The following is a 25,107-nucleotide window of genomic DNA, read 5'->3' as shown; positions in this document are numbered from 1 at the left end:
CGCCTTGTTGCTGCCATACAAATAAAATTAGATTGACGTTAGTTTTGTCTCATTTCCATTGTTCGCTAGAAAGTAGAGCAAAAATACTTGGTGGGATTTTGTGTTTGTGCAGTGAATTTAGCCAGTCCTTGTAAAGCTGTTGTTTGAACCTGTTGAAAACAAGTTTCATCATTCATTTTTTAATTTGTAAATTACATGAAACGCTTCTGCTGTATCTCTCATATAAAAAGTGCACACATTTGCTAGTTTATGGCGGAAAATCCTTGGGTCTAAAGTGGCTTTATAAACAGTTAAATATTTGCCTGCATATAAAAATAAAATCAGCGACACAAATATTGCACACCTAAGGAGCTTAGAGTTATTCTATGAAGGGAAATATACAAACAGGGAAATAATAAAGCCTCTGGAGTTATAAATATCTGCATCTTCGGTTTTAAAACTATGCATGGAGCACGTCTCTGGCTGCAGGTGGGGCAGAGGTGGAGTCACGGCTGGCGATGGGGGGAAATGGATTCAGGCTGTGCAAGTGAGAAGAGATCAGCAGGAAGTCGTGGTGGACAAACGGGACAGAGCGGCTCAGTGTTGCTGGGCGTCTAGCTCCCTCTGGCGGCAGCCCACGGCAGTGATGAGAGCAGCTCCCTTGCCACTGCCGTCCTCCGACAGCAGGAAGTTAACATCACATTTAGGGGCAAGTTCTTTTACTGTCTGGTGGAAGATCCGAGAGAAGCTGCAAGGGAGAAAACAATTTGAGACTTTAAAGAAAACCTGCACAGTAAACATGGATAAGGGTTTTGAGTTTTTCCTTATAGTTTAGTTTTATATGTTAAAAAGTATGACAATTGGCAGTAAAATTCCAATAAAATAATAATAATAGGAATAAAAACCAAGACATTCTTGGTTTCAGTTGCAGCAGTTACCCAAAAACTCAAATGAATTAATCATTATTTTAACTGGTGTTGAAGGCCAGGGGAAATATTTGTGCTTAAACTGACCTACTGACCAAGTCATTTACTATATCCACTGGCAGATTATTTCACTTATGACAAGATATGTTTCCCATTTGATAAGCAGAGGTGGGCAGAGTATCCAAAAATTGTACTTGAGTAAGAATAGCACTACTTCAACATACTTTCTTAATATGTTGAAGAATTACTTCTTAATTTTACTCAGGTAAAATTAAGAAGTAATTTGTGTTTTAGTAGTAATTTGTTTTTGAGTTATTTCTCAAGTAAGAGAAATAACTCAAGAGTAAAACAGTATTTGGTAAAAAGTCTACTTAAGTACTGAGTAACTGATTAAATTATAAATCATTTTATGTTTAAAAATTCTGTCATCAGACAAACCAAAATATAAAGTTAAGTTGAAGTTTTGGTATTTTAAGGACCAAAATGACAACAATTCATATAAGTAGAAAAAAATTAATTCAGGTAAAAAACAAAATTTCCAAATCAGTTTCTAGTCTAACAAAAACTGCAGGTGTGTTTCTGTGTTTGTGAATTTTTGGTTAAAACATGTTTGTTTTTCACAGCAGCAATATATCATTTTAAAATTACTCAAGTAAAAGTAAAAAGCACAGGATAGTAAAAGTATTCCTAAAAAACATTTTTCAAAAACATTACTCAAGTGAATATAACTAAGTAAATATAACCAGTTACTACCCAACTCTGGTTATAAGTGACATAATCTGCCAATGGAAACGGTCCTTTTCATTAATATTAAGGAATTGTTGATTTAAAATACTTGGTAAGGTTTTGTGTTTTTGCAGTGTACTGTTTGGCGTTGTGCTGGTTCTCCACCTTGATGTAGATGATTGTTTACTGTAATCTGGGTCTTACTGTGGGTGTAGCTTGTAGAGCGTGCCGTCCACACCCACGGTGATGTCCAAGTGGTCCAGTCCTCGGTTCTCACGGATCTTGTCCACCACGGCGGCCATTCCGGCTCCGCAGATCTGAGCGGCGCGGCGGGACACTGTTCCACACACCTCCTTAACGATAATACTGTCATCACAGGTGCTGTCGAGTCCCAGCTGCTGCAGAATCGCTCTGACCTGCAGCAGCGCCAGACGATCGCTGTGGAGGAGAGAGTGAAGAGAGAGGGAGAGGGTCAGAGGTCAAGTAACAGTGGCGGAGTCACCGGATACGTCTCAGCTGTTCCCAGAGGCTGAGGTAATCGTACACCACAGCGTCTCTTTTCTTTCTTTCATGTGTTGTCTTACTGAATGCTGCCTTTCAGAGACTCTGGGCTGTGATGCTGCTTTCTGTGAACATTTTAACCCTGTTCTAGTGTTAAACTTTTCTCTAAGAATTATTCACTTAAAACCTGTTGTTTGCTGAAATGTTATGTACAAGTTGGTTTTGTCTTATTTGAAGTGTACTAAGATATTTGCACTAGAAGCTAGATCTGCCTTAAGGACAAATTTTGTCCTTAAGGACAAAAACTTTTGAAGTTATTGCGATAAACGATAATATTGTTGTTTTGGGACCATTTTTGAGTAATATTATGATAATGGCATAATAATGCAAGAACAGATTCCGAAAGATCAATAAACTTTAAATTCCAATAAACATTTAACACTGGAACTGGAAGACATTTTAAATATCCAAAATAAATAAACAAAACAACAAAAACAACAAATAAAATTAGTTATGGAGTTTCTATATACAAAACTGGCCTTCAACAAATGGACTAGTTGAGACCAAAGCACCAAAATGAAGACTTTAGTCATCCAGATTTTGATAGAAAAAGAGAAAAATAATATATAATGCAAATGGAAATTATTGACCTTGTTTTAATTGATCATACAATTAATTGATTTATTGCTTTTTATGATGCTTTTGGTCTTTTTCTGTTTTATTATATTGTGAAAAACTTAAAGCGATGGGGAAAAAAATAAAATAAATAATGCCACTAACAGAGGAGACATAAATTTTACCCAGTGAATTCTCTCAACATGTTCACAATAAATGCAAGCAACAATTTGTTAGGAATATTTAAATGTTTTGGTTTTTTTACATGAAAGAGCAGTTTGTGGAAAACTGTTAGCATAAAATGTGACAAATTCACTCACCTCTCTATTTGTGACAGAAATTTGGTCTCAAAGATGCCGCGAGTCTTCAGTGTCTCTGAAATCTGTCCTCGGAAGAGGAAACCACGCTTCGTCAGATCAATTAAAATCTGCCGCACGATTTCTCCCAAATACATTCCACTGCACATCTTCTCATATCTGACAGGCGTGAGAAAGAGATTTTGGTTACTGCATTGTGAAAATGAAACACCGGTCTGATTATTTTGATCATGAGTATAAATTAGAGTAAGTTTCTAAACTGGAAAATTGACCTGAAAGTCTCATTAAAAGTTGGAGTGCACAGATTGCGGTTTTCTGGCCGATCGCAGATTAACAATCTTTAAAAAGCCTGATCTATTGATTCCGATTTTGGCCGATACCAATTTATTTTGTGTGAAATGTCGCTAAATATAGCAAGAACGTCGCAGAGTTGGCAACAGTAGGGCGACTACTGGTAACTTCAAATGTGCAGAAATGACCTGGTGTAATTATCGGTCGATCATTGATCTCCCAAATTTAAGGAAATCAGGACAGATAAATTGGATGCCGATAAATCAGTACACCCCTAATTAAAAGTGTTGTTAACTTTCCATGGTTTGTATTTGACCTCCTGACCTCTGTTTTCCTTCGTTGAGTGAGTTTTCGTCCACCGCCTGATCATATTTTGTCCTGATGTCGTCCAGACAGCCGTTATCTCCAAACGCCCCCCACTCCATGTTGACACACATCCGACCCTCAGTGCCTCCCACTATTTCAATGTTCTTCAGCTCCTCCATGTAGCAGGCGTTACTTCCTGTGCCTGTAAACATACAAAGCAACTTTAAAATACTTCAACCAATCAATAAGTTTAACAATTTAACAAATTCCATCATCAATGTAGAAACACATTCTCTTATTACTTATCCCTCTACATGAGAAACTTTTCTCAATAATTACAAAATACATTTCTTTCATGGCCGCATACAGTAAATTAAGAATATAAGCTTAAAACAATATGTCATTCTCCCCATTGTTAACTCAAAATGTGTAAGACTTAATTTCTTTTTTTTCTTATAAAGTAAAGTGGAGCACTTTTTCAAGTCCTCATCCAAACTATTCCATAATTTTACTCCATACAAAATTCACATTTGTTTTAAAGTAGTTCGCACAATTTTACTTTTGAAATCCTTCGGTTGTTTGTCACTTGAGCTTAAGACACAAAACCTTTGTAAATTAATTGGCAATAATGTCTTTATAGCTTTAAACATAACTAACAACATTTTTAAATTAACCAAATCTCCTAGTTTTAAGATATTTTATTGAATAAAGACATTTGTATTCACTTTATACAGAAATCTTATGGCATTTTTTGTGTCACAAACAACGGCTTAGTGTTGGTATTTATATGTATTGCCTCAAACCTCTTTGCCTGGTATAGAGAGCAATCTGGGCCAAAATTGTAGACTCAAAAGTAGTTGTGGGGGAATAAATAAATAAATAAAATAAAATTAGTTAGACCGAAATTTATTATAGATCCAAAACTAGAAAGAAATTTTTACAACGGTGTATCAGGGCCATGTAGATAGACAAAAGAAATACATTTTTGCTGAAAACTCATAAATTTAGTGATTAATCTCAGAAATTCTCTAGAAAACTATTTTTCACATTTGAAATTCAGAAATTTTTTTTGTAGAAAATTTTTCATATTAATCCAAAAATGTAATTTTTGTCCTAAATTCACTACTTACTACGACTTTAATTTTGCATGTTTGCTCTATTGAAAAACATTTAGTTTTCAGTTTCTTTTGGCCTTGATTGAATTTATTTTCAGTAATAAGAACAGGATTTGGGTCACTTTCTTTCAAAATGTTTGCTACATTTAGCCAAGTTTAAAAAAAATACAAGTTGTCTCTTTTCTTAAAACTTTGTTATAAAAACACAAATATTTTATGTTATATTATATTTTATATTTTACATTTTCCTGTGAAAGAGAATTATGTTGGTAACAATTTTTACCCTGATTACAAATTAGAAGTCTCCATCTACATCTGCAGGCCACACAAAATCAGTCTAAGGGCCACAAACGGCCCCTGGGCCACACGTTGGACACCCATGCTCTATACAATAAGTTAAATATGGAACAACAAATGAATGATATACTTCATGATCTTTTACTGATTTAATAAATGTATTAAAAACATCTGGAAACCAAAGGAAAAAAGAAAAACGAAACGGCTCACTCACCTGCAATCAGTCCGACTTCACACGTTGGCTCTTCGTACGCACAGGTCATCATCGTTCCCACGGTGTCGTTCACTATGGCAACCACATCCAGCTCAAACTCCTACAGTACAAGCATGACGGGCTAAAGACTGAAGTACAGCAAAATTTGTTCATGTAACACTTAAGAGGTCAGCTGAAGTCTGAAGTTCACCTGCGGCCATGCAGAATACATATTTTAATACTTTCTCCTCCCTCAGTTTATTTTAGGAAGATAAAATAACAGAACATACTGTAGACACAACCCACTCTACTGTAGACACAACCCACTCTACTGTAGACACAACCCACTCTACTGCAGACATAACCCACTCTACTGCAGACATAACCCACTCTACTGCAGACATAACCCACTCTACTGCAGACTTAACCCACTCTACTGCAGACATAACTCACATAACCCACTCTACTGCAGACATAACCCACTCTACTGCAGACTTAACCCACTCTACTGTAGACATAACTCACATAACCCACTCTACTGCAGACATAACTCACATAACCCACTCTACTGCAGACATAACCCACTCTACTGCAGACATAACCCACTCTACTGCAGACATAACCCACTCTACTGCAGACATAACTCACATAACCCACTCTACTGTAGACAAACCCACTCTACTGCAGACATAACTCACATAACCCACTCTACTGCAGACATAACTCACATAACCCACTCTACTGCAGACATAACCCACTCTACTGCAGACATAACCCACTCTACTGCAGACATAACTCACATAACCCACTCTACTGCAGACATAACCCACTCTACTGCAGACATAACCCACTCTACTGCAGACTTAACCCACTCTACTGTAGACATAACTCACATAACCCACTCTACTGCAGACATAACTCACATAACCCACTCTACTGCAGACATAACCCACTCTACTGCAGACATAACCCACTCTACTGCAGACATAACTCACATAACCCACTCTACTGTAGACAAACCCACTCTACTGCAGACATAACTCACATAACCCACTCTACTGCAGACATAACTCACATAACCCACTCTACTGCAGACATAACCCACTCTACTGCAGACATAACCCACTCTACTGCAGACATAACTCACATAACCCACTCTACTGTAGACAAACCCACTCTACTGTAGACATAACTCACATAACCCACTCTACTGTAGACAAACCCACTCTACTGCAGACATAACTCACATAACCCACTCTACTGCAGACATAACTCACATAACCCACTCTACTGCAGACATAACCCACTCTACTGCAGACATAACTCACATAACCCACTCTACTGTAGACAAACCCACTCTACTGTAGACATAACTCACATAACCCACTCTACTGCAGACATAACTCACATAACCCACTCTACTGCAGACATAACTCACATAACCCACTCTACTGCAGACATAACCCACTCTACTGCAGACATAACTCACATAACCCACTCTACTGCAGACATAACTCACATAACCCACTCTACTGCAGACATAACCCACTCTACTGCAGACATAACCCACTCTACTGCAGACATAACCCACTCTACTGCAGACATAACTCACATAACCCACTCTACTGTAGACAAACCCACTCTACTGTGGACATAACTCACATAACCCACTCTACTGCAGACTTAACCCACTCTACTCTAGACATAACTCACATAACCCACTCTACTGTAGACATAACCCACTCTACTGTAGACATAACCCACTCTACTGCAGACATAACTCACATAACCCACTCTACTGTAGACATAACCCACTTTACTGTAGACATAACCCACTCTACTGTAGACATAACCCACTCTACTGTAGACATAACCCACTCTACTGCAGACATAACTCACATAACCCACTCTACTGTAGACATAACCCACTCTACAGTAGACATAACCCACTCTACTTTAGACATAACCCACTCTACTGTAGCCATAACCCACTCTACTTCAGGTTTATAATCCATTTTAATTCAGGGTTAATCTGTGAGCTAGATCTTGCACAGTCTACCAGTAGCTTGTCAACATTAAGTAATTTGATATCTTATTCTTAAGTGAATCTAGTAAATACAAACTTCTGACTTCTTATATGCAGTCACTGTTATGACAAAACCTTACCAGTTTCCATGCACCTTGTTAAAACTGCAAATTAATTAATATTTAAAGGTTTGTTTTGTGGATTTTATTCTGATGTCATCATATTACTGTGTTACTAAACCTTATACCTCAACTTTGCTGTAAAGAATGTGGTGGAGTTTCCACCTCTACATCATAGCAGATACTGTAACTCAAAAATCATCCTCATTGGGTTGTTTTTTTACCTTAATTACTGCAGTTGTTCACACTATTTGAAAGCAATGTTAGGCTGCGTTTTTAATAGAACAATGCTAAATGGAAATCTGTTGACAAGAGAATTAAAATGAGGGCTGATTACTTTCTGATGCCACACCGAGAACAATGCATGTTATTTACATTTTGGGACACGCTGATAATAAATGATGCAAGCTTTTCCTGAGAGCTGCCGCCATCAGCTGTCAACACATGCTTTCACAACCATCACCACACACAGCTTCAGTCCAGTCCTGCACTGCTTTACCTGTCGGACAGGGATTTACTCTCAGTTTATACTTACTGGGTCTTCAAGCTAAAGAGAGTGAAATCAGTTTATAAAGTTCATCATCTGTAACAAATACACAGGTGGGCAGAGTACCCAAACATTGTACTCAAGTACAACTGGAGCTTTTTCTACAACCACAGCTTGATATGAGTTGAACATGTTTGTTCTGTAAAGTAGTTTGAAATTATGCTGGTTGATGTGAATTGGCACCATAATAATTAACAAAAATTTAAAGCTTACATGGAGTTATCAAAAATGAAATGTGAACATACATTATTGATAATCAAAAATATAGGAATATTTACTTCCTGCTCTTACAAAACCTCACCCTGAATGTTGAGACACATCTTAAAAGACGTACTTTCAGGGTAAAATATTTCTTCCTTTTAAAGTGATCTTTAGAAATGTTCTTCATTCTTCCTTTAGCCTTTCTTAACTATTTCTGTACATATTGTCTGCTTTGTCACAGACTTTCAACCCACACATTTTCCATCTAGTTGGCTTTTGCAGAGGAATGTTGTTTCATGTTTATAATTACCTCTTTTCTTTTGATTGCTTCTCGGAGAAGCTCCACAACATCTTCACCTTCACAGTCTGTTGCCTTGAAGCCTTTTGTCCAGGTTACCAGGATACCCTGAGGAAAACAGAATGCTGATCGGAAAACTTCTCATGTAATGGATAGAGAGCGTAGGAATGCAAAATTCAACTATAATTATGCTAAGTGTGATAAAAGTTGTAACACTTGAGATTTTGTCCATATAAATCAAAGTTTTTGGCCCTCTAAGTGATTTTGTCTGGTCCTCGAACGCAACACAAAAATGACAGTCTTGTTTTTCCAGTTCAAGTTTGGACGTTTATGCAGTTAAAAAATTTTCATTGCCTTTCAAAAAAGATATAAAATAAAGTCTCCTAAATATGGAAGTAGCCATTTAATTAAATTATGCAGTAAACAGAACAGCGGCTTTTACTGGAGATCAGATTTTGATCTATTCTTTTAGTAAACTCCACTAAATAAAGTTTGTGAGGAACGAACGACCCGTATCTTGTTGCTGAGAACAAACATGAAAAACCCAAAGATCATAGAAAAACTGTCAACATTTAAAATATAGTTTTAGTTTTGTTTTTTTAAACAAGGCAACCTGTTACGCAATAATTCACAATTCCTCTTCTCATAATAATAGTAGTAATACTATATTGAACAATTGATATTTGTTTGTCCCAGCATAGCACACAATAAACTTAAAAATAAGTAAATAAATAAAGTAAAAAAATCTATATATATATACAGTATATAATACTACTACTAATAATAACAATCTCTATGAAAATCAGACTTTATATTATTAAAATATTGTATTAGCTTTTTTTTTTATTAAAAGATTTTAAAAGAATCTTTTGTGGCCCTCAATTACCTCAATTACCAATCACCTTGACAGTTTTGGCCGATAAGGTAGAAAGTTTGGACACCACTGATATAAATTAAAAGAAAGAACCTAAACAAGAAGTCTGTATTTAGTCTATATGCATATGTAGCTAACAGTTTGAAACATATGCATATATATAATTTTTTATTTTTTTTACAATAGCAACATGTAACTGTGTGTTAAAGAAGGAGTAACGTAGAACGTACTGCGTCCAGGCTGGTCTGGTGACAGGGGAAAGAGAAGGTGAAACCCAGTGGCAGTCGAGCGCTTTTCATTCCCATGTAGTCCAGGAAGTCGGAGATGCAGTGCACAATGTGGTCAAAAAGCTGCAGAGAGACACTTAAGTTAGATTCACTGGGGATATAGAAGTAGGTAGATACTGTGTTTTCGTGGAAATGTGTCAATAACAAATAACGCTATTGCACAAACATTGAAATAAATCTGTGAGAAAGAAACTTTTAAACCAATCAAACAGAAAACCTCCAGAAAGGAAGTTATTCTTAAAAATGATCTAATTCTAAGGAGGGAGATATTAACATTACCTCCTCTCCTGTGCCCTGCATGACTTCTATGGGAATGGCGTAGATTTTGTTATGCATTTCTACTGTGCGCTTCTTCCCACTGCGAATCTTAACCAAAAGTACACGGAAGTTTGTTCCTCCAAGGTCCAGAGCTAGAAAATCTCCATTTTCTGAAAAAATAAAAAAAGCATTTGTTAACCTGAAAGCCAGCAGAATCTATTCAGTCAACTTCTTATTTTTTGGACACATTATAAACTATTATATGCAAGGATTTAGTTTCTGTTTGTCGTCCTGCTACTGACGAGAGACAAATCTAAAAAGGGCTTTCTAAAAAACATTGTACCTGATACGCATATACGCAGATATTCATATTTCAGCTATGAGAAGAGACGTTGGCTTCTTAAATTGTAGTCATTTTACAGAAGAGCTATATATTCAACACGTTTGAATGACACCTGACTTTTTATAAACTGTGCGATGCTGTGAGAGCCATGGAGGAGCCAGCAGCATATTGTACGAAAAAAAACCCCCAAAAACATACTATCATCCTCCTACTACTTCCTCGTGTTTTCTTCTGTGTTTCTGCCAGTAGTAACATCCACCTGTTGATCATGTGACTGGTGTGATGTGAAAAAGTCTTTCGATATGGCTGAAAAGACACCGCGTCCCAGCACAAAAATTTATCAAAACTTGAGTTACTTTGAAATTGGCATGTTTTCATTAAGCAAATTTATTTCCATAATTTCAAATTGCACAGTTTTATAGTTAATTGAAACGCAGCATTAACAGGAAGTTGGTAGATTGTAAATATGTGCCGACTTGTCCTTCTCGTAAATGATGTAAAGTGTAGGCTAACTCGAAAGCAGTGAGTTTGGTGAGTAAACACATCCAGCAGGTGATTATCAAACTAATTTCAGTCTGCTTTTTATGATTTTTGATGTTCCTTTGCTTCCTTGTGATGGAAACTCACTAGAAAGTGAAGCTTTCCCTTGATGTCCCTGTTAGCCTGTGCTATGTTTGGTGTTGTTGAGACATTACTGATACCAACAAATAAAGAGCAACCCTGTTTATAGTTTATGTTTGAACGAGATTCATGCTTTCTGTCACCTGTTCCATCTGGTGTACTCCGAACAAATGTAGGCAGCATTTTAACTGTCGCCTCCTTGTGGGTCTCCTTCTTCAGGCCTCTTTCAATTTCCATTCTCATGCGTTTCTTCACCTCCAGCAGTTGACCTTTGCTCAACCTGAACTCTGCCATAGTCTCCTGAATCTGGCGCGCCTGGTCGGTCAAACGGTAGGCTACTGCTGTCACCATGGCAGCACCTTTGCCACTCCCGCTTTCAGACAGCAGGAAGCGGACATCAGAGTCTGGAACCAAACGACGTACAGTCTTGTGCAAGCGCCGGGCGTATCTGTTGAAAAACACAGAGATGTGAACGATTACTTTCCTGCAACATAATGGAATGCAATCCTTTCCCACTGTTGCTTTATGGTTCAAGGGAGCAAGTCTTTAAAGGAGGGTATTAGGCAAAAATAAACTTCACCAAACACACACCCAGGGTGTTGTTTCGACTCCTCATTCATGCATGTTTGAGAAATCCTTGAGTTTCTTGTTGCAGACATTTGGGGGTGCCTAAACGCCTGCTATGCTCCACCTATTTACCCAAAGCTTCGCCTTGAAACATCAGTCCTCCCTCACAGAGCTCCTTCAGACTAGTGGTAGCAGCAATTAGCAAATACCTGGTGGAACTGCATGTCTGGAGGATCATTGCTGTAACTATGTGGTGAAGGTGGAGTATCAGAAAAAGTAGGAGCTTCTTAAAGAGACAGAGACTGTTGAGACGTTTACTCCAGACACGCACCATACATTCACGCACACTCAACTACGGACACAAAGATTCTGCACAAAAGCCTTTTGTTTCATACGGACACTTTCTGTAGAAACAAAACTTAACTTTAGCTCATCGTCTGACCACTAGGCAGTGACGTAACACACCAGCAGACCAGGAGGCGGACTTTAGGATATAAGCAAGGTGTCTTCCGTGTTTGAGCAGATGCTGTATAGATTCGGGCCTTTACACTTGACATCCACCTAAGCCTGTAAGGGTAAGCGTCTCTTTCTTTTTAGCGCTAAAAAGAATAAAATAAGTAAACTCTGATTGTTCTGTGTTGGCTGATTTCCTGTTCGTGTGCTCACACGTTTTGGGTCCGTCGAGTATTAATCACAACAAGACCAATTTCATTTAAATTACATTTTGTCATGTCAAATGTCATTTAAGTTGTTTTTGATATATGTAGCATTTTCATAACAACTGAAGATAAAGTAGTTACTTTATAGTTCATTAAAATGCCAGTATGTGCCTGGAATTTACACAATACTCCATCTTTAAAGAACAAAACAACTAGAAACATTGACAGACAGTTTTTTTTATACTTATGACTACATGAGGTTCTGTTGTTAAGTTCTTCTTGAGTTCCTGTTTTCTTAAATACTCACTGAGGGTGCATTTTGTAGAGAGAACCATCGATTCCCACAGTAGTGCGAAGGCGTGCAACTCCTTTGTTGTCCTTTAGGCGTGAGAGGATAGCTCCCAGAGTCGCAGAAATCAGATTTGCAGAGCGGAAGGACACAATGGTGCATACATGCCTGACGGCCAGGCAATCTTCATCTGATGGCTCCACACCAAGTCTGGTCAGGATTTCCATACATTTCTTCAGTCCTTCTTTAGTCCTAAAACAATATTTTTACCTCAATGAATACCTCAAGAGAAAGCTGGAGAACTAGTCAGTTTTCTGTTCACAATAGATATACTGAACTCATCTTAAAGGGACCTATTTTTTTTTTTTGTACTTCCATTTAGGTCTCCACTGCTTCTAAAAACAACCAAAGCTCTTTAAAAAAGCCACCCAGTCATTTTTTGGCATTAAGTTAATGTTGTTTGGTGTCTAGAAAATAAGCCATATCATCAACCTTCTGAATGTAACATCATAAATCAGAAGGCACCTAGTAAACCCAGCGAAGCCCAGCCCATCACCTAGCAACCCCAGAGGAGCTCTGCCCATCACCTAGCAACCCCAGTGGAGCTCTGCCCATCACCTAGCCACCACCACAGAGCTCCAGCATGTTTAGTCAGCTGGTTGTACAAAGGCTGCTGGAAAAGACAAGTTTTTTGTGGTTGACTTACCATCCAGAAACTGCTTTCTGCATTCATGTTGGTTGTGCAGGAGTCTCTACTAATGCTTTTCAAAGATGTATGTTTGTATAATTGTGCATCTTTTTGTGGCCATATTCTGTAGCAAGTATAACCATTGAGTTAGGGGGTGTGGCTAGCAGCAGATTATTTGAATTTAAAGTGACAAGAGGTTCTAAAAAAATTAAGCTCAAAATAGGCAGAACTGAACAGACTAAAATCTCATTATCTACGAATGATTTTGTGGAAAAATAAATAAGCAATGAACATGTTGTATACAGCCCATACACCTATCCTAACTTGTTCAGGAAAGCACTACAGGTCCCCTTTAACATTATGATTCAAGTCCTTAGGTTTAACACTCCTTAAAAAGTGTAGCCCCTTAACTGTAACTCCTGCAGTCTATCCCAAAAATGTGTTCTTATGTTTCACATCATAACACAAGCCATTCTCTGCACTCACTTCTCTATGGCAGAGACATGCTTTGTTTCGATCTTTCCTTTGGTCAGAAGCTCAGGAGTGATTCTTCCCTCAAACAGAAGCCCCTCCTTGGCCATCTTCACCAGGATGAGTCGAACCAGCTCTCCCATGTACATTCCACTGGCCATCTTCTCAAACCTCGTTACAGAGAGAAATTCTTCAACTTTTAGACTAGCTTCACTTGACAAAAAGCATTTTTAAAATTGATTTGCACTTTAACTTACAATTGCTTTCCTGGGTTGAGGGAACCTCTGTCAATCTCTCGATCAAATTCTGTACGAATGTCTTCCAAAGAGCCGTCATCCCCAAAAGCCCCCCATTCGGTGTTAATGCACATCCTGCCTTCGTCGCCTTCCACCAGATCAATGTGCCGCAGTTCCTCCATGTAGCAGGCGTTTGTCCCCGTACCTGAAAACATGCAGAGTAAACCAACGTTTTTGTTTGAACTCATTTGCCCTCATTCTTAAGCCTGTCACAATAATCAGTTAATCGCATAATAAACTAAAATGAGCTCAATAATTTACATTCTGATTCTGATGATTGTAATTTTGTTTACAAAGACATCACGATACATTTTATTTATGGTTTCAAGTGGTGTGTGTTTTTTTTTGTTTTATTGTTGTTTTATTTTAGATGCTTAAAATATCTTCCAGTTCCAGAGTTAGGTGTTCTTTGCCAAATTAAAGTCAATATACTACTTACAGTAGTATATAGTCTCAAAACAACAGTATCGTCACCTTCCTAAAGAAATGGCCTATGACATTTTTTGCCAAAAGTGATTTGTTTTTGCCTAAATCATCTTTTGGCAAAAAAGAGGCAAGGATTTTAAATTTCTTTTGCTAATATCGCTTTTAGCAAAAACGGCTTATGCTATTACTTTAGAAAGGCGACTATATTATCATTTATCACAATAATTACTGGGATAAGTATTGCGATAATTAATGTCGCAGTAATTTATCGTCCAGTAACATTGGTTTTCGTGACAGGCCTGCTAACTTTACTGTAAAGGATACAGCTTTGGGCAGCTCGGTCTCTAAATGTAGTTACACAACTTTGAAACCAATTTACACTGACTGTTCACTGGCAGAAAGCTGTTGTCAGCCATTCAAATAAGATCACATCACATGACCTGATGTTGCGTTTTTAACATCTGTTGCATCGACATTTGTCTCTTTACAATGAATTCATTAAAAAAATCATCTCATCTCTTAATTTTCACCTATAATGATTCCCACTTCACAACGCTGATCATCAAATCCACATGTCATCATGGTGCCAACTGTGTCGTTCACCACTGCCATGATGTCTGCTTGATAGTCCTGGGAAAACAAAGATCCAGAAATTTAAATACATTATACTCGTATAAAAGCTTTCAAATGAAAAAAAAATTAAGACTCACCCCTCGTTTCTTAATTGCCTTGTTGAGAAGTTTCACAACATCCATTCCCTCTACACCATTAGCCTTAAACTTCTTTGTCCAAGTCACAAGGATGGCCTGTGAAAGAGACGCTTTCGTCAGCCTGGTTTAAAGGTTTGCTGGAGAAAAGTTCTCTATAAAATTTCATTTTTATGGAACGTCATGAGAAATTATTTGTCCCTTACAAATTTCTTCTTGTTTTGATTTCTTGTTCCTCAGATCATCAAATGGTTTAATTCACTGATGTAAAAATGCTATACATACCAACCTGATTCAAGTAATCAGTTAAATAGATCTTGATGATCCACAAGACTTTTGAGAAAGTATTCTGTGGACTGATGTGACAAAAAATACCATTTTACAAGGTGTATAGAGGAATGTGTGATAAATTGATTTTATTGATTAATTGAGCTTTCTATTTTTTTTCTTATTTTGGTAAATCTTAATTTATTTCTCACCAATCCACTTCCTTTGTTTCCAGAGCGATGCCAACCCACTCAAGAGCCACCATCTTGCTTCACAACTGTGTTTTACAGCTTCTATTCAGCTCAACTTTTAAATCAGGTAATTTAAACTTTTATCAAAATAAACATTTTAAAAATATTTTCTGTCATTTGTAATGTTATAAATGTTGGATTTACGTATTTGAAGAAACCATAATTTCAGAAATCTTGATGGAGAATGTCTGCCCAATCATTTGAAAATCAGGCAAAGCATAATAGAATGGTTAAAAAAAAGTTTGACCTAGTTAAAGTCTGAATTTAAATCAGATTGAAATGATGAGGCTTGAAATTAAAGAGTCAAGTTGGTTTGTTATATTTTTTTTCCTTTAATAAATGAGGTTATTTTTTACATTTTCTCTGGTTATCTTTGCCTGACATTAAATTAGTTTGAGTTGAAACATAGAAATGTGATTAAAAAATATAGAAAAGATTAAATGTGTAAGGGACCAAGTACTTCTTCACAACCATGCACGGCATAATCCAGTAAAGTGATTACCTCATCCAGTTTGGATTGGACACAGGGGAATGAGAACGTAAATCCCACAGGTAGTCTTTTATCCTTAATTTTTTGTTTCTCCATAAAATCACCCAGGGACTCAGCGACATGGTCAAAGAGCTGCAGACAAACAAAAAGATTTTTACAATGCAAATTAGTCAGAAAAAGCATCATAATCGCATATTTGTAAGATAATTATTGTCGTATAGTCAGTGCTATATATACGTTTTATAACTTTATTTCATAAAACCTGGATGCCACATTAAGAAAACCAGTCCATGCAATCTGGGCTTTGCTTTCATTGTCGAACTAAAAAGAAATTAAAAACATAATACATTATTAAAATCTTAAGAAAGACGTTTTACAATAATACCACACGATGGATATACAGTTGAACAAACTTGTTTGTTCATGGGTCATGTTACATTTCTTGCCAGCTGTCTGCAGCGTTTCATTAACTAAATTTGTCTCGTTCTAAGTCGGGCCTTGGGGCAACCCCGGTGCCGCTGCTGCCAGTCGGCCATGTTTTGATTATTGTGTTACAACCTGAGCAGCAGCTGTTGTCTCCATAAGCCTGGTGTTGTGCAGCAGAACTGAAACTCTCCCCTCCTAATGCTCACAGAGACGATCATAAAAACTGACCTTCACCATGTCCTGACATGTAAATATGTTCTGTACAGAAAGACTCTAGCAGAGATAAATAACAATGCATCCCATGGCTTGTACAATATGTACTGATTAAGGGTGTTTTCACTCCTGATAGCTCAGTAGACTGGGCTAGATTGGGGACTGAAATTGCAACATTTGTCGCATTTTGAGCTGACAAGCTTGACATGTCACCATAATCCAGAACTCTGTAGTTTTAAAGGGGCGGTATCATGTAATTTATTTCTTTTTTTAAGCCCTATATCAAGTTATTCCACCAACAAAAACAGCAGTAATTAGGAAACACCTGGTGGAATTGCCCACCTACTAATCTCATCATGCAAATTACTCAGTCCAAGAACGGTTTTAATAGGTTTCCTTAGTTGGTCGACTTTCTGTGTTTTTATTTTATTTTTTTTACACCTGATGGTCCAGTAGACTGGATTTGATTAGGAACTAAATTGCTAATTTTTTTTCATTTTCATCTGGTGCGGTTTGCTTTCATACTGCACTGCTAAACGATCCAAACTAATTTAAAAACCTGTTCAGCTCCTCTCTGGTGGTGGTGCTGCACCAACAACTACTGAAGGAAATGAGATGAAAATTTTTGAAGAAGACACTGAGCGCAACTTCTGTATTCACGAAATGCAAACAAAATTGGAGTAGTGTCAGATTTTAATGGTTGTGGAATTTATCTTTTATTTTTGGTAAAAGACCATGAGCTGTTTTCCCCGCTAGCACTAAATTCTTGTATTTGTTTTGGTTGTATTTACCCAGAATGCCATCTCCCTATAGTCCACTTCCTGCTTTTGGAGCGGTCTCTGGTCCGCTTGTATGCCTATGCATTCAAACCCACCAGAGTTCACTTCAACCAAACCGATGCATAAGTTTTTAGGCCGACTAAAGTTTGTTTTTTGGTTCTCTTCAGAGTTCGATTGCACATTCACACGTCCCCAAACAAACCGGACTATCTTGACAAAGAACTAGAGTTTGATTAAAGCAGACTAAACAGGCCTGGTGCGAATGTACCCTAAGACCCCAAGACGGGAGCTTTTGTAGATGTAACCTGACAAAAAAAAAAAGTGTAATAGAGTGGTTTGTTGCCCCTAGTGGTAAAAATACAGATATACCTGTTCTAGGTATAGCTCTTAGTAGGCCAACTTATTAGGTTGGGTTAGCCAGAAAAACTGTACTGAAGTGGCTGTTCTGTTCCTGCGTTCCACCATTAAAAGACTTCGTCTCCACATTCCCTCTGCTTGTTCTTTCCAACCCCAGAATATCACAAAAATTAATTTAGAATCTAGAAAGTTATGCATAGTTAAGATTTGAACCGGAGATTTATTTGATGTCGGAAGGCTTTAGAGTCTAATGTTTGCATTAACCTTCTGCACGTGACGTCACGCTCTCTAGAACGTCAAAACAACTAATGTGCTCCTTTTAAAGCTAATCTAAAAACAGACATTTGTAACCTAATATCGCTTCTATTTATTTGATTTTACTTTAAAAATGGTCACAGGACGCTGAGCGGTCGGCTGGACAAGCAGACAAGGATGCAACCAAACTTGTCATTTTATTTGATAACTTTTAATGACAGAAGATACGGTGGCGATGGATAGCAGCTGTTAATCATAACGACCGTCAGCCCTCGGTGTAACCGCGGATTTGCAGCGAACACTTTGTACAAGGTAAGAAGATTAACGTTCATATACTTTATAAGTAAGTATGATTAGAAAGGTATCAAATATCGCGTTATGGAGAAGATACTCGTCTAACCGTTAGTAACCATGGAGACGGTGCCGCACGGTCATGTAGCCTAGCGGCATGGTTAGCGTCTCGTGTTTTGGACGGTTTTAAGCCGGTTCCGATGTAAGGGGAGACACTGTTAATGACATTGATGTAAATCCTGTGGTGTGAATTCAGACAAAGTCAGTAATTTGATCAACACGTCAGGAGGGAGGAGGTACGTGTCGGTTTCTAGCTAGCTAGTTCAAGCGTCGGTTAATACTACTAGCGACTATGAGCTTCAACCAGGTGTGTTACGTCACAGACAAATTAGCTTGACTCGAACAAGTAGAAGCCATGAATAAACTGGTAAAAACAACTTTGAAAAACAATTTCAGTCGCTCTGTGCAATACTCCCGTCCCTCACTTCTGACGTCCAACATGTCGCCTCGAATGATTGAGTGACGTAGTTGCAAATGGTCAATAGAAAAAGGAAAAGGGGTTAGATTTGGCTTAAAAACACCTGAAGGCTTCATTTACCTGTGTCCCACTCCCATGGATGATGTCATCAGGAGTTTCGTAGACCTGGCTCTCCATCTGAACTGGCTGCTTCTTGTCCTGTGTCACTTTGACACGCAAGATCCGAAAGTTTGATCCACCAAGATCAAGAGCAATGAAGTCTCCCTTTTCTGTCAAATTGAGAACATAATGAGACGTTAGATTTATTACCAGAATTATTCGGCTATACTTTAGTTTGTTGCAAAAGCAAAAATCTGGTTCAGTTTAGAAAGCTTAGACAAATTCAGTTGGTTTTGACTGTCATAATGCATAAGCCCTGTTTAAACTTTAGTTCTTGGGGGAAGAAAATCAAGCCAAACAAAACTCTGAATCCTTTATTTGTGTTTAAAACTTTACCACACTTTTGCATTGGATATAATGCATATATTAAACTTCTGTGCTCCTGGATTCTATGAAATACACCAACTATGCATAGTTATGATTGTCCTCCCAGCACTAAAAAGTGACTAATCAAATATGCATCTCTATAATAAATTCAAACTGTATGGTTTTGTTAGGATTGTAATTTCCTACTTTCAAATTACTTCTGCTCAGTATAAAACATGACACATGAGCAAATGTAATTATCTTATTTTGCTTAATAGATTTAGACATTCAACTGTACATACATATTGAGCAAAATTGTATTGCTTTAATAATAAAATAAATAAAAAATTTATCAATATAGTTATATACAATAAAAAAATTTATAATGTGGTGTGAGAGGGAACTAGAGTAAAATTAGATTTAATACTTCAGCTAAAGACCAGTGTGTATTTTTGAACCTGTTCTGTTGCTAGTTAAATTTTTTGTATGTTTTCACAAACAGCTTGTGATCCAAGCAGAATTCAGCTTTATTTCTTGGTATTAACTCAGAAATATACAGTCTCGGACAGTAAACTATCGATCCTATCATTGCTTATCTATTAATCTTTTTTTAACTCTCATCATGCCTTGAACTTTGCCCTTTGTTCCCCTGGTTCTCTGATGTTGAAACTAAAGGCTATTTATAATGTGTGAACCCTGGAGTCAGGCGATGCCATTGCTCAACTAAATCAGACGTGTACTTCACTCTTATATCCATATATAAATAATTTGTAGTTTATTAAGGAAAATCAATGGAAATGCTCCCCACTCCAAGAGGAAGTCGGGTGGTTTTCTTTTTATAGCCACTTATCTCCGGGTTCTGGTCCTGGTAAGAATAGATGTGCTGCCTTTGTATCTTTTAGCTTTGGCAAACAGGGCTCACTCTCAGACAATGGGAAAAGTTATGTTTGCTTTCCTGTATTTACCTTTTTAAGTTGGCACAAGCATCTAGAAATTGAGTTGAACCCAACTTGACCCTGTTCTGGTTGAAACTCAGGCAACTATTGGAACTTACCAGTCGTGGTACACAGTTACCAGAGCAAAGGAATTCTAAGTATTACATGCATTCAGTCACTGAACACTTTCACTACCAGAGACTTTATGTTACTATGTTTGTAACTGATTATAAAGGTAGAAGTTGTCCAAATCAAAATTCCTACTTTGTGGAAAATTCAGTTAATTTTTGTGATTTGAAACTTTCAGCTTCTGGCTTCAAATGGACCGTCTTTCTATCTTCTCCTAGCTAGTTTTCATCCCCTCTCCATTTTGGAGAAAACTATTGTGGAGAGGTGCTTTTCTGTATCTATCATGGTTTAAGGGCAAATTTATCGCCAGATTGCTGGAAGACATTTACCTCTGACTTCTGTTGCTAACCCATACGATGCTACATTCTTTCTGTGCAAAAACTCTTGGCACTACGGAGGTTAAGGCTGTTTCCTTTTTACTTTTCTGTTGTGATGCAGGCCTTAAATTTCATTCATGATAGTCTTAAAAAGTCTTCAGTGTGAGTTGGTGAAACCTGCATTCACGCCCTACCTGATCCATCAGGGATGGACCTAACGAAGGTGGGCAGCATCTTCACCGTCGCTGTGGGATTCGTGTCACGGCCGAGTCCGTACTCCATGTCCCTACGGAAACGGCCCATGATGTCCTTCAGCGTCTCGTCAGAGAAACGCATGGAGTAAAGGTACTTATCAATCTGGAGAACAGACACACAAAGATGGGCATAAGGGAAGGTTAATCAGTCACATAAAAAGATCAATTCAGCTGGGATATCAATGCCAAAGTCTAGGTTATTGGAAATAAATAATCACATGTAGTGCAGGTAGCTATCTCACTGCAAAAACAGAAAATCTTACCAAGTAATTTTGGTCTAGTTTCTAGTGCAAATATCTTAGTACACTTGAAATAAGACAAACTAACTTTTCAGCAAGATAAAGAGGCTTATTTTAAGTAAGCAATTCCTTTATGTGGATGGAAAAGTATTTGTTCTATTGGCAAATAAATAGCATGGGAAAATATCTTGTTGTAAGTTAAATAATCTCTCAATAGAACATCAATATGAAGGAATTATTTACTTTAAACATGTGTCTATGTCTTGCTAAAAAAGTAACTTGTAAGTTAGTTTTGTCTTATTTCAAGTTTACTAAGCTATTTGCACTAGAAACTATACCAAAAATACTTGGTAAGATTTTATGTTTTTGCAGTGCTGGACTTATACAACCTTTTATTACATTTTAATAGTGTTGGAAGCGTATTGCTGTCAGAGAAAAATAAGATTTTGATTATGATCACGTTATAACATCATAATTATATTGTACAAACATAGTGATATATTGTTTATTATATTGCATAAACATGATGATTTCATCCAGTGATGCCGTTGGCGATAGTTTCCAGACAGTGCATGCATAATGATGGCTAGCACAATGGCTAATTTACAAGGGTTGGTCAGGTTTTGCTTCATGCTTGGTGGAAAGATGCTAATGTTGCTGTGCATTGTGGATTAAATCACTATAAAAAGTATGTGCATTCACAATAGGATCCTAAGCAAAATGATATTGCGCAGAAGGAAAAATCAATCCAGTCCTCTAGATATGGTGGCCTATCTAATTGACCAGCTGGACAGTTAAGGGAAGCATTAGTTTCACCACGTTAAATGGATTCAAAGTGTATATGTTGTAATTCAGACTTTTGTTACACTTTCTTGAATCCAGTAGCAGACAATAGTTTGTCTTTGTAGTTGAACAAAGACAAAAGAGGCGGTTGATGTGAGGCGTTTATGTAAATCCTGGACCTAATTTCGTGTGTCATGTTGACTCCTAACACGTAGGAATAGCAACAATAACTATCCATATTTTTAGCCATTTATTTCTCATCAAGTATCCCAAATAAACTTCTTCCTAAAAGCATACTGCTGCCACCATCTGGAATAAATTATTAAGTTTATGCAACGTATTACCATGTTTGTGCAACATAATTATCATGTCATAACATGATAGTGTTCAAAAATGTATTTTCCTCCATGACATCAATACGCTTCCGTATTAACCAGTTATAGTGCAATGGAAAAATATTTCCACCCTCTTAAATATTTCAGGTGATCAAACATGTTAAAATCAGAGATAGATGAGTAAATACAAAAAACTGTGTTTCGATATTGATTGTATTTTATTCTTCTCAGGTAAAATAACTATCCAAATCATTCTGACCATAATGTGACTAAATGAATTGCCAATTGACACCAATTGCCATCAAGCTTTTGAAATACCTGGAAATTAATTTTTACATCTCTGTGGAGAAATCTTAGCTGATAAAGCATGAATCGGTTGTTTAAGGTCACAGCAATTTAGTAGGTCAGTTCAGAGCATTCATTTTGTTTTTGAGCTTTTCACAGGTGGACTTGCTGGTAGGGCTGGACGATATGGCTGAAAAAATGTCAAAATCATTATATCAGTCGATGCCAATAATTATTGATTAGTTTTTTTCTTTTAGTAAATCTGAAATATTGCTTATCTGGTGGTGTGACCTTTCCTGTTTTGTCCACAGTTGTTACTCCATGCCGTTTTTGTTTTTGTTTTTTTTTAAGCAGTTATGAGGCACAGTGGTGAAACTTAAACCGCTACTGTGCGAGTTCCTCAACAGGTTGTTGCTAGGTAACCAAAGAATGAGTGAGTTGCTAGGTAACCAAAGAGCGAGTGAGCTAGTTGATTCAAATTCAGAAATACTTTATTGATCCCAGAGGAAAATTAAATGTTGTTGTAACTCATATTAATTCAAATTCCTCAAAGAATTACTGTAGATGGACCAACTATCCTTAGAGGTTGTGTGATAAAGTCTTTGGTAACACTTTATTTGACGGGGTGTGCGTAACACTGACATGACATAACACCTGTTATGAACATGAAAGACTCTTTATGAATGTCTATGATTATTGTCATGAAGTGCCATTGGGTACATAACGACACTTTAATGCGAAGTTGCTTTAAACGTTGCAATAGAAGTCCATTAAAAGTGCCAACTTTGCATTTAAGTGTCATTTTGTACAGAATGACACTTCATGACAACAGTCATAGACATACATAACGACTCCTTCATGTCCATGACAGAGTTATGTCAATCTTATGCATACCCCGTTAAATAAAGTGTTACTATGTCTTTCCTCAGCCTACATTTCCCAGAATGCTGTGCGCTTTTGGATTGTAGTTCAGTGAATATTCCATATATTGAAAATGTATTCATTATCTGTCTGTCTTATTGTGATATATATTTATTGTCCAGCCCTACTTACTGCCATCACCAAGGTTGACTGTCTGTGTGACGATCTTAGTACATTTGAAATAAGACAAAACTAACTTACAAGTAACTTTTCACCACAATATAGGAGCTTGTTTTAAGTCAATAATTCATTAATATTGATGAAAACTTGCAAGCTATAAGTGAAATAATTTACCAGTGGAACAAGACATTTTAACTTATAATATGGGAAAAGTAGTTTTTCATCCGTATAAAAGAAGCTCCTATTTGTTTCTAAAAAGTTACTTGCAAGTTAGATATTTGCCCTAAAAACTAGAACAAAAATACTTTGTAAGATTTTGTGTTTTTGAATTTGAGTTTCAATGTTCTAATAGATTTATGTTTTTGTTTCAGACCTGATGAGTAACAATGGAGAACACAATGGGTGAGTAAAAACCAAGGCAAGATGGAGTTCATATGACTTTTTACAACAGCCTTCCAGCCGGTGTCGGTCTTCTCTGGACGCCATGGCAACCAGTGCTGTGAAACCCTCTGACGGTGGCGACGTGCTGCAGACACCATCCCTGACCACAGCTCAGCTCAAGGACATCGATGTCAAACACCAATAATCCATCAGAAACCCAGGAAACGGTCCAACCCCTGACTCACCGCTTCATCGTGACCTTCCCCACTTGTAGCTGTGACAAGCTACATCCTCCTCTCCCAACGTGATCGGCCCCCAGCAGCCGATTCCCAACATGCCGCTGCTGGTAACCATCACCTGCAGCTGTCGCGGCACAGAAGCCTCCAGCATTATCTCCCGGTTTAACGTTCTGCTGCTTACCTTCTTGAGCTGATCATCCTTCAGCTCGGTGAAGTAGTAGGCCAGAAGCTGAGCCGCTATCATCCTGCCCAGGAGCTGTCAGCTGCCGTGTGCTTCTCAGAGTAGAGCCTGTGGAAGTAGGAGGCCTTGCTCAAGTTTACTCCTCTCCCCCCCTCACTGATCCGTCCAACCTGGAGTGAAAGAAGCAGCAGGCTTGAGCTGAGCAGCTGGGCAAGGCAAGGTTAAAAGGAAAAAGGTCCGGTTGCTGTGCCTGCTAGTCTGCGACACGCAGCACTCACCGCCTCTCTCTCTCTCTCTCACACACACACATGCAAACAAACACACACACACACAGGCTAGCTTTTACTCTGCCTCTCCCCTCTCAGTTGCTAGCTCCCGGTTAGCTCTAGGGAGATGTTACAGCTTTGCACTGGAATGGTCTTTCTGCTATGCCCTGCCCCCACTAAGCCTGCTGATTGGCTGGATGAGGAATCTGAAGGAGAGTAGAGGGCTGACAAGAGGAGGGAGTGTGTGAGAATATGAGAGAGGAGGAGGAGTGTTGGCTGAAGAAGGAAGCTGCATCTGTATGATAAGCCACCGGCCGCGCTCTCGTGTTGCTACGTGCAGAGGGGCAGGACCACACCGTGATGTCATCATTTCTCTGACTGCGGCTCACTCAGCATCAGCTGCAGAGCATCACTTCAGAAACATTTCCCGCACATTTCTGTCATGCAGATTTATAGTTTTGATGTCTTAACTCTGCAACACACAGCAGCCAAATCAAAAGCCCTGCA

General features: G+C 37.9%; 1 protein-coding gene across 2 annotated transcripts; it reads right to left on the bottom strand.

Annotated features, from left to right (window-relative positions):
* Nucleotides 1-187: 187 nt before the first annotated feature.
* Nucleotides 188-24,862, bottom strand: LOC116720227 (hexokinase-1). Of its 2 annotated transcripts, XM_032563367.1 has the most exons (19): nucleotides 24,335-24,862; nucleotides 20,791-20,953; nucleotides 18,871-19,019; nucleotides 15,964-16,083; nucleotides 14,947-15,042; nucleotides 14,767-14,866; nucleotides 13,772-13,955; nucleotides 13,530-13,685; nucleotides 12,374-12,607; nucleotides 10,984-11,288; nucleotides 9,898-10,046; nucleotides 9,562-9,681; nucleotides 8,470-8,565; nucleotides 7,947-7,958; nucleotides 5,288-5,387; nucleotides 3,680-3,863; nucleotides 3,068-3,223; nucleotides 1,836-2,069; nucleotides 188-727 (listed from the first exon to the last, which is right to left on the bottom strand). In XM_032563367.1, the coding sequence occupies exons 1-19, from the start codon at nucleotides 24,395-24,397 to the stop codon at nucleotides 577-579; spliced, it is 2,772 nt and encodes a 923-aa protein (XP_032419258.1). In that variant the 5' UTR covers nucleotides 24,398-24,862; the 3' UTR covers nucleotides 188-576. The 2 variants fall into 2 exon arrangements, with proteins under 2 accessions (XP_032419258.1, XP_032419259.1); XM_032563368.1 differs by lacking the exon at nucleotides 7,947-7,958 and having other exon boundaries at nucleotides 24,335-24,860.
* Between the last annotated feature and the right edge of the window lie 245 nt (nucleotides 24,863-25,107).

The sequence above is a fragment of the Xiphophorus hellerii genome, chromosome 5 (genome assembly GCF_003331165.1).
Source record: "Xiphophorus hellerii strain 12219 chromosome 5, Xiphophorus_hellerii-4.1, whole genome shotgun sequence".
Classification (NCBI taxonomy): Eukaryota; Metazoa; Chordata; class Actinopteri; order Cyprinodontiformes; family Poeciliidae; genus Xiphophorus; species Xiphophorus hellerii.
Note: the sequence above shows the minus strand (reverse complement) of the source record. Positions and strands in the feature narration are given on the sequence as shown.